Below are 9,977 nucleotides of genomic sequence, written 5' to 3' on the forward strand. Positions count from 1 at the left end.
ACAGTAACCAACGTGTGTTAATGACAGATTAAGGCTGTGTTCGTTAGGGGGAGAAATAAGGTAACTTATCCGGCGCGGAAAACGTAGCAATAGATTAGTACATGATTAATTAATTATTAATTATTAAAAAAATATGAAATAGACTAATATGATTTTTTAAAACAACTTTCCTAATTTTTTTTGAAAAAATACACCGTGTAGCAGTTCGGGAAGCGTGCGCGCGGAAAACGTGAGGGATAAGATATCTTATCCGGCTGCCGAACGCAGTCTAATTAGACTCAAAAGATTTATCTCGTGGTTTTCAGACGAAAACTAAAAATTTTTTATAATCAGACTACGTTAATACTCGATGACCCGCTAACGCAGTAGGAGTAGGACCCCAGAAAAGTCCAAAATCTCAGTCTCGCCCACTCAAGAGCCCGACAGGCGACAGCCATTGCCCCCGGCCTCCCGCATCTCGGCCGATCTGGGTGGTCATTTTTTCGGCCGCTGGTAGTAAAATGTGGAACTATTACGGCTGCGTTATCTCACTCGTTTTCCACGCGCACACTTTCTAAACTGTTAAACTGTGTATTTTTTATAAAAAATTTTTACAGAAAAGTTACTCTAAAAAATCATATTAGTCTATTTCATATTTTTTAATAATTAATAACTAATTAATCATGTACTAATCTATTGCTACGTTTTCCGCGCCGGATAAGTTAGCTTATCCATCAACCTAACGAATGGGGCCTACTTAATTTTTTCTAAAAAATATGAATATATATATTTCTTAACTATCTAAATAAATTAAATAATAAACTATAATTAAAAAATCTTAAAATCAACTTTAATTAGTTTTGATGTTTATGTATATTTAATACTTTATTTAGATGTTCAAAAATTCGAACCTTTTAAGTCTAATTAGTATATGATTAGCCATAAGTGCTACGGGAACCAACGTGTGTTAATGACAGATTAAGGCCGTGTTTGTTAGGGAGAGAAATAAGGTAACTTATCCGGCGCGGAAAACGTAGCAATAGATTAGCACATGATTAATTAATTATTAATCATTAAAAAATATGAAATAGACTAATATGATTTTTTAAAACAACTTTCCTAAATTTTTTTGCAAAAATGCACCGTGTAACAGTTCGGAGAGCGTGCGCGCGGAAAACGTGAGGGATAAGATATCTTATCCGGCTGCCGAATGCGGTCTAATTAGACTCAAAAAATTTATCTCGTGATTTTTTATAATAAGACTACATTTAATATTTTAAATATGTGATCGTATACGTCCATTACCCGCTAACGCAGGTGGAGTAGGACCCCAGAAAAGTCCAAAATCTCAGTCTCGCCCACTTTAGAGCCCGACAGGCGACAGCCATTGCCCCCGGCCCCCCGCATCTCGGCCGACCTGGGTGGTCATTTTTTCGGCCGCTGGTAGTAAAATGTGGAACTACGGCCGCGTTATCTCACTCGTTTTTCACGCGCACGCTTCCCAAACCGTTAAACCGCGTATTTTTTGTAAAATTTTTTTTATAGAAAAGTTACTCTAAAAATCATATTAGTCTATTTCATATTTTTTAATAATTAATAACTAATTAATCATGTACTAATCTATTGCTACGTTTTCCGCGCCGGATAAGTTAACTTATCAACCAACCAAACGAACGGGGCCTACTTAATTTTTTCTAAAAAATATGAATATATATATATAGTTCTTAACTATCTAAATAAATTAAATAATAAACTATAATTAAAAAATCTTAAAATCAACTTTAATTCATCTTATATAAACATGAATTAAAACGGAAAGAGGAGTCTGTTGGCCACTACTGAGTGTAGCACCTGGTTCAATCTCCCGTCCTCATTCCCAATCAATTACCGAATTTCAACCCAATTTATTGCCTACTCCGTAGCAAATTTGAAATTAATATTATACTTGTAGCGCATGGCTACCTATTTTCGTGAATTAATTAACATGCAGTGATGGCTGAAATTTGTAGTTGAATAAACATGAAGGAAATTCATATAGATCAAGGTTCTTCTCTAAATTGTAATATTCCCGATCATTTTGCTTATTGTCTATTTTCTATGCTCTATATATTTAATGATTTGAATGATTATTAGTTAGCCCTTACTATATCCGTTTCATATTATAAGTCTTTCTGACCTTATTTAGATTTATTCATTGAGGTGCATGTAAGGTGTATATATGTCCTAAATTTGCTGTGATTTATATGAAATGAAGGAATTAACTATCTAAACAATTTCAATTTATGCTCAACTCTACGAATATATGAACCTACCATCAATTATGTGCTGCAGATACTAAATATTAGGCTTTGTAGTCACAGAAAAAATTATGCCACTTCCATTTTGATTACCCAATTTTCAAATCTTGGTCCCTATACTGGTACCTGATCCCAATATCATTATTCTTCATATCAAGGCCAAAGAAAAAGAGATGAGATTCCCAGAATATAAATACTTTTATAATAGTGATGAGTTAAATATTTTTGAAATTTGACTATTAATAAAAGAACAATAATGTAAGAATTATGTTACCATTAAATAAACTATTAGAATATGCAACTATTTTCTTAAGAAAAAAAACTTATTTAGAAATATCATCGATCAAACGAGCATGTTAAAATATATGATTAGTTACATTTTGGTCCAGTTGTTGTAGGATAATATACTCCAAGAAAGCAAATTTCTTTGTTTTTTAAATGGGAACAATTGAGAAGATCAACAGGCAAGTAGTGAACATGAGTATCGAGTATATACTACCTGGAGTAGTGTCGACGGAATATGCCGGTGGTATCAAGTGATTCTGCGTGTAACAGTTTGGAGGGGGGGAAGAATGATTCTGACATTTTTCAGTTTGCTCCCTAAAATTAATACTAATATGCTCCCGTACTCGTCGAGTAGAGACAGAAGAGTCATGGCGGCATGGAACTCGGGGCTCCCTCCGCCGGCGCTGGTCTCACCGCCTGCGCTGAAGCCGTCCCCTCTCCGCCTGCACCGCAGCAACCACCCCAGAAAGCCCCTCTGCCTTCCATGCGCCCCGCCCTTCTCCTCGGATACCGACACCGCCGCTTCCCCTCTGGACTCGAGGCCCCGCCGCATCGCCCTCTTCGTGGAGCCCTCCCCCTTCGCCTACGTCTCGGGCTACAAGAACCGCTTCCAGAACTTCATCAAGTACCTTCGGGAGATGGGCGACGAGGTATGCTCGCCTCGCCTGTCTTAAATCTTTCTTTTCCCCCCAGTCATTCATTCATTCATTCTACTTATTTTTCTAAAAAAATTAAGCATTCTGGTAATTGCTGCAGGTGATTGTGATTACCACGCATGAGGGCGTACCTCAAGAATTCTACGGAGCAAAGCTCATTGGATCATGGAGGTAGTAATAGTTCTATATGACGCCACGCCCTCTCCTCTCCTAGTTGCATTCTACTACATTCTCAGACTTGTCTTAATTGCTTCCAGCTTCCCCTGCCCATGGTATCAGAAGGTTCCACTTTCACTAGCACTAAGTCCTCGGATTATTGGAGAAGTTGCTAGATTTAAGCCTGACATCATTCACGCCTCTTCCCCTGGGATAATGGTACATTATTGCTACCATACATAATGCATCCCCAGCCGGCCTCTTGATGTGCCGCTAACAGTTTCTGTTTCTCCAAAACAGGTGTTCGGCGCCCTAATAATTGCAAAGTTGCTTTGTGTCCCTCTAGTAATGTCTTACCACACCCATGTTCCAATGTGAGTTTCCTGAGCTTTACCACTTTTGGTACGATAATGAAGGGTTACAGCCAACTCACTGTTATTAGTTTACTCCTACTAGACCATGACAGGCTTGCTTCTCCCTTTCAAGTGGCAATTCTGTACAAGGCTTCTAAATTGTACCCGACTCTTTTACTCACTACCACCAAAGCACCAATTTGAAAGGTGATAAGGAAAACAAATAGAAGTGCTTCATGAAATTAAACAAAAAAGAGTAATTTTTACCTTCGCTGACAACACTGCAACACGATCCTGAGCTCATAAGAATAAAATGCGTTGATGGATTTGTCTATTTGGTTCACATCCTAGGAATCCCGCTTTTATGCATACCGCAACTGATTGTTCATAACCCATGGCAGTTATATACCGAGATATACATTCAGCTGGCTTGTAAAGCCCATGTGGTTGATTATAAGTAAGCTTCCAGTCATTTACTATGCATACACAACCTTAACAGTAAAATATACTAGCCAATTGAATAACCAATGCATTTCTCACTCACCAAAGAATTCTTGCACCGAGCTGCGGATCTCACACTGGTACCATCAGTTGCTATCGGCAGGGATCTTCAAGCTGCTCGTGTTACGGCAGGTTGTGAAAGCTATACATAGTTTTTTATTTGTATTTTACATTCACAATTTTATTATGATGGTGTTCCTTATTTTAATTTTACCATTTTATTTCTGATGGGCATATTTTCAGCCAATAAGATACGCCTTTGGAACAAGGGTGTTGACTCAGAAAGCTTTCATCCCCGTTTTCGTAATGAAGAAATGCGTGCAAGGCTAACGTATGTAATCTCTTCTTTTTGGTCATTTGTCCTTTTTCAGTGCAGATGTAATGGTGCTAAATTTGCTACTGGCTATTGCCTCATTCACTATGTAGAGAATACTACCGAATGGGTTTAAGTGAGCAATTATTATTTTGCCTGTCTAACAGCATGCTTATACTTTCCCTTTTCTTCTATCAGCAATGGTGAACCAGAAAAACCACTTATACTGTATGTTGGACGTTTGGGAGTTGAGAAAAGCTTAGATTTTCTTAAGAGGTGAGCCCATGTTGTGAATTGTCTGATATTTTAGAGTGCTTCAGTGAACGCTGAGGTGTTTCTATGGAAACATTCACTAGCTTCTCATGGTCCCTCTTTTATTTTTTGCCTCAATGTTTTGTTGGCATACATTTGCTTTCTGTTGACATATGTCGTTGTTTCTTCTCTTGAGCTACATCATCTACACCCCTCGTATTTTAATAGATGGTATTGTTGATTTGTTGGCATATGTCTGAACATTCATCTTATTCAAAAACTTTGCGCAAATATTCGAAAATGCAAGTTATAATTAAAACATTTAGCGATAAATCCAATCACAGCAAAATAAATGATAATTACGTAAGTTTCAAATGTGTGCAAAAAAGTCAACAGTGTTATTTATTAAAATATGGAGGGAGTATCTGTTAAGCATCGTTCACTGTTCATTCTTTTTTTCTTTCTTAGGGTCATGGACCGACTTCCAGGGTCAAGGATTGCGTTTGTTGGCGATGGGCCATTCAGGTGAACGTTGCTATGACCTGTTCCTTCAATTTATTGTTTCATTGCAGCACTCAAGGTGGGGTAATATGATCTCTTGTGGCTACAGTTTGATTCTTGCTACAGCTGTTGTGTGCCTTTCCAATACATGGCCACACCTTTCATGTACTCGTATTGTTGCTCAATTCTAGCACGGTTCTGCTTGTCATGTCTCCACAACAAAAAAAGTTGTCTTGCCATAGTTTAGCCCCAACAAGGTAAAAAAACGCAAGCAAACATGACACTCACTTGAGGAAACGTTCTTTTGAGGTTCCAAATGCTATCCTTGTCTTTTTTAGGGGAAAGATCTAGGAGTTGGCGGGTCATATATCATCCACAAGTAGGAAATATGGATTTAAACCAGGGGCGAAGCTAGAAATTTATTTCATCGGGGTCACCAAGGTCAAAATACACTAATCTTGCTTAATTCTTAGTATCATCTTAACTGCCTAAACAATATAACAATGGATTTCGTCAGAGATCATTAGGGTCGGCTGACCCCGACAACTGACTCTAGCTTCGCCCCTGATTTAAACTAGCAAATGAACTGCAGAATGTGAACTGTACTTGCATATCGTTGTTTTTTCTGTGTACTGAATATGTGAGTTGGTCTTGGTTATTTCTGTGCAGGGCTGAACTTGAACTGATGTTCACAGGAATGCCTGTGGTGTTCACTGGTACATTACAAGGAGAAGAGCTGTCACAGGCTTATGCCAGTGGAGATGTGTTTGTGATGCCTTCTGAATCAGAAACGCTTGGCTTTGTTGTGTTGGAGGCTATGTCATCAGGAGTTCCTGTAGTTGCTGCTCGTGCTGGAGGAATACCTGATATTATACCAGAGGATCAGGAGGGTAAGACTAGCTTTCTTTACACACCAGGGGATGTTGATGACTGTGTTAGCAAGATTGAACGTCTCTTGACCTGTGAAGAGTTGAGAGAGACAATGCGGAAGGCTGCTAGAAAGGAAATGGAGAAGTTTGATTGGAGAGCAGCGACGAGGAAAATTCGGAATGAGCAGTACACTGCTGCAATTTGGTTTTGGCGGAAGAAGAGGGCACAGGTATTGAGACCCATCCAGTGGGTGGCCCGGAGGCTGTTCAGGCCTACACCTGCTCCTTCCACCACCAATCAATCATAAATTCATCATATTCATGATGCTCGATTCCATCAGTTGGAAGCAGATGAATCAAATTTTAGTCAGATACCTATACTTGTGAATCAGTCATTGTGATATGAATGATATGAATGAGAATATGCATGCTGAAGCATATTGGATGGAAGGAAGCTGATGCCCGCCAGTTTTTGAACATAACGCAAGACATCTTTCAATATGCTTTCTTTGCGTTGCCTTCTACTCAAGATTGTTTCTACTTTATTAACTGAAATATCAAGTGACAATTTGTGGATCTAGGTTTTCAGTCGGCATCTGAGCCTTCGGTGATATATTGTAAATCTTAGCTGTTTCCTACCATGCTTACTTCCTTTTTGATTGTTGTTTTTAGGGATAGTCCGGTTACATCTGATTCCGATGTTCAACACCCTTTAGGGGATGTTTGAAAGGGATGAACTTTGTAATTATTGAGTCCTACATGAAATTTGTATGCATGAATGAATTCCATCTATATCTATACTAATATAAAAAAAAGGAGTTGGAATTTTTCTATGGCCACCCTAACAAATATACACAGAATTGGCGCAATCGATTTTTCACCATTAGATGTAAACATCCAATGGCCTCAAATGATCTAAAATATCTCTCTCTTGCAATCCTACCCAGGACACACCCCTCTAACCAATCTATCTACGCGCCTATCACGCAGTCAACCAATCCCAACCTCTGTCGCCCTCCACCCCGTCTCTTCCCCATCACCGGCCGCCCCCACGGCTCCGCCGGCCACACCCCCACGCCACCAGCCGCCGCCACGCCAACACCAGCTGCCGACCACCCCCATGAAGCCGCCCGTCGCCGGCTGCCGTCCCCAAATCTTCTCCACCGCTGGTCATCTCCACGTCCCACTCGATGTGGGCTATTGCTGTACCGCTGCCGAGCACATCCACGCCATAGCCCTCAACTCCAAGGAAAATCCTTTGTTGCTCTACTTTTCTCCTGTTGAATTTGATGGAAAATGCACGATGCTCACCTCAACTCCATACGATTACATGTAAGGTTTGCACGATTCTCTCCCTCCACTGAGGCACTTCTCTCTGTGATCTCTTCCTTTGGTGCGCTATGCTCTGCCGGCTCGCCCTCCGTTTGTCATCATCGTCAAACTTCCTTTGGCACACTTTCAATGCAGCAATTTCACCACAACATATAACGCAGGCAGCGATGATGTGACCCTGGCCAACCGGCAACATTTCCTTAGCTTGTGGATTCCATCTAAAAGATCTGGTGATTGGGTTGCTGATGAGATGTTGGTGCTTTGCAGGTTGATGGGGAACACTTATACTGAAAAGATCGTGGCTTTTGTAGGTATGTTTTACCAAACTATGAATTCTCTTAAACATGGTCAACTGCTAATATCTCTTCTAAAGTGAAAGTACATCTATACTACTCCCTCTAATCTTTTTTGCTTGACGTTGGTTAGTTCAACGTCAAACATTTGCAACCGGAGGGAGTACTCTCTAAGCACGGTAAAACACCCCATTAGTTGATGTAGTGTAAATAATTTGATGCAGTTCCATATGCAAGAGAGAGCAGGTGAAACTATTGTAAGGCCTTGCATGGATGTGATTATGTAGGGAGTTAATCGGTTGTGGCTATGTCTAAAAATATATGTTCTGAACATGAATATGATTATGTGGATTTATAAAAATCAGGTGATTATGTAGGGAGGTAGTCAGTGGCGACTGTCAAAAAATTGTTTGGACTATTTTTTTCTTTGAAAGCTGTACTTAGAAATCTTGAGACAATTTCCTTTCCAAAGTTTCTGAGCTGACTGAAATTGTGGTGATCTTCGATTGAGTTGCAGGAAGAGAAGCTCTTTTCGATGCAACCAATGATTTTTCAGAAGAGCCAATAATCCTTCTCTAAAATTTTCTTTTATCCAGAAAGAGAATTGGTTGTTCAGTATGCTTCTATCTACGCGTGCATGTTGTTTCTGGTTAATTTCATTTGTAGAGAGAGACTAGAGAATGGCTAGGTGCAGAATTTATGGATATATATTTGACAAAGGTCATTATGTCCTTTGCCTGCAAAGATACATTATAAATAGAGTGAAGTGCACCAGCGGTCCCTAAACTTGTGTGCATGTGTCATCTAGGTCCTTGAACTCTCAAAATGCATTTTTGGGTCCCCGAACTTATTTGGGGGTGTCATATAGATCCAAACGGGTTCTGACCCGCTCCATCCGCTGACGTGGCATGCCACAGTGACGCCTACAAGAAGGGAGAGAAAAGAATAAGGAAGAGAGATACTGACATCTGGGACCCACATGGCCTCACCAACATGTAGGCGCCACCGTGGCATGCGACGTCAGCCGATGGAGCAGGCCGGAGCCGATTGGACCTATATGACATCCTCGGACAAGTTCGGGGACCAAAAATGTATTTTGAGATTTTAGGGACATAGATGACACATGCACACAAGTTTAAGAACCGCCGGTGCACTTCACTCTTATAAATAAATCATAATATGCTTACTTCTCTTTGATGCACAATTACTAACTGCCTGTATGTTTACGAAAGATCTTCTATAGGGTACAAAAAAGGGAGCTTTGGAAACCAGTAAACACTACTATGCATGCTGTGAACCTTTCCATCAGCAAAAAATATAGGTCAGAAGGCTAGCTAGCCATTGCTACCCATGCATTCAAATTAACAACTAAAACTGCTAGAGATAGCAACATGAAGTATTTACCGTAGTTAATCACTCCATTCTCTTCATTCTCATGGGTGAAATATTCAATGCTTATTATCTTTGTTCGGCCGATGAGAACATTCCTATGTAAGGTGCATACAAATTTGTACTTGAAAGTAACTGCTACCTACCTATAGTGAGAAATTAGCAAGAAGTTACATGGTTTGTCTTCCTCTTTACACTCTTATGACAATACATAGTTTTACCTTGATCTATGCTTTATATGGTAAAACGGAAGGTAATTTGCACAAGGGCATCATTGTCATTAATTTGATACGGCAAGGATAGCTACGATAATGGATGAAGATAATTTTCACAAGAGCATCAATCGTCTATGATAATGCAGCGATGACTGGGATGAGAGATGCAGATGGTTGGGTTAATCTTTGAAAGATTTTGACTCATTCAAATAGTACTTCTCCGTTAACTAGACAAACCATCTTTTTATGATGGAGAACAAATTTACTCTCTTTTTTTTTCTTTTGGGAGGAGAGAAAATTTATTTTAAAGGCCACTCTTCGACAACTATGATAAAGCATATATGCTTGTCCTTACTAATTTTACGCTCATAAAAGCATTCATTGTAATGGTATCTAAATATAATGTCATGTGTACATTTAACCTGTTATGTTCACTTTTAACATGCATCGAAGAAACAATAATTATAAGTTTTTATATTTGTGACGTGAAATAAAAATAAAAATAATGCTTTGTATTTTTAGTATTATTTTAGGTGAAAACAAAATAAACTAATATAGCTTTGCCATGTGGTTTCTAAGATTTATT

At 39.3% G+C, this 9,977-nt stretch overlaps 1 protein-coding gene and 1 long non-coding RNA gene across 3 annotated transcripts; both read left to right on the top strand.

The window, feature by feature from the left end:
• Positions 1-2,836: 2,836 nt before the first annotated feature.
• On the top strand, positions 2,837-6,995 carry LOC102710508 (sulfoquinovosyl transferase SQD2-like). The gene is made up of 10 exons (XM_006657315.3): positions 2,837-3,211; positions 3,318-3,388; positions 3,475-3,592; positions 3,674-3,747; positions 4,128-4,183; positions 4,276-4,359; positions 4,471-4,558; positions 4,739-4,816; positions 5,261-5,317; positions 5,963-6,995. The coding sequence occupies exons 1-10, from the start codon at positions 2,849-2,851 to the stop codon at positions 6,468-6,470; spliced, it is 1,497 nt and encodes a 498-aa protein (XP_006657378.3). The 5' UTR covers positions 2,837-2,848; the 3' UTR covers positions 6,471-6,995.
• Positions 6,996-7,418: 423 nt separating this feature from the next.
• On the top strand, positions 7,419-8,563 carry LOC107304657. 2 transcript variants are annotated; one of them, XR_001550723.2, is made up of 3 exons: positions 7,419-7,499; positions 7,762-7,805; positions 8,305-8,563. It is a non-coding gene; the product is annotated as an uncharacterized LOC107304657 (long non-coding RNA). The 2 variants fall into 2 exon arrangements; XR_001550722.2 differs by having other exon boundaries at positions 7,454-7,494.
• The last annotated feature ends 1,414 nt before the right edge of the window (positions 8,564-9,977 follow it).

The sequence above is a fragment of the Oryza brachyantha genome, chromosome 7 (genome assembly GCF_000231095.2).
Source record: "Oryza brachyantha chromosome 7, ObraRS2, whole genome shotgun sequence".
Taxonomy (NCBI): Eukaryota; Viridiplantae; Streptophyta; class Magnoliopsida; order Poales; family Poaceae; genus Oryza; species Oryza brachyantha.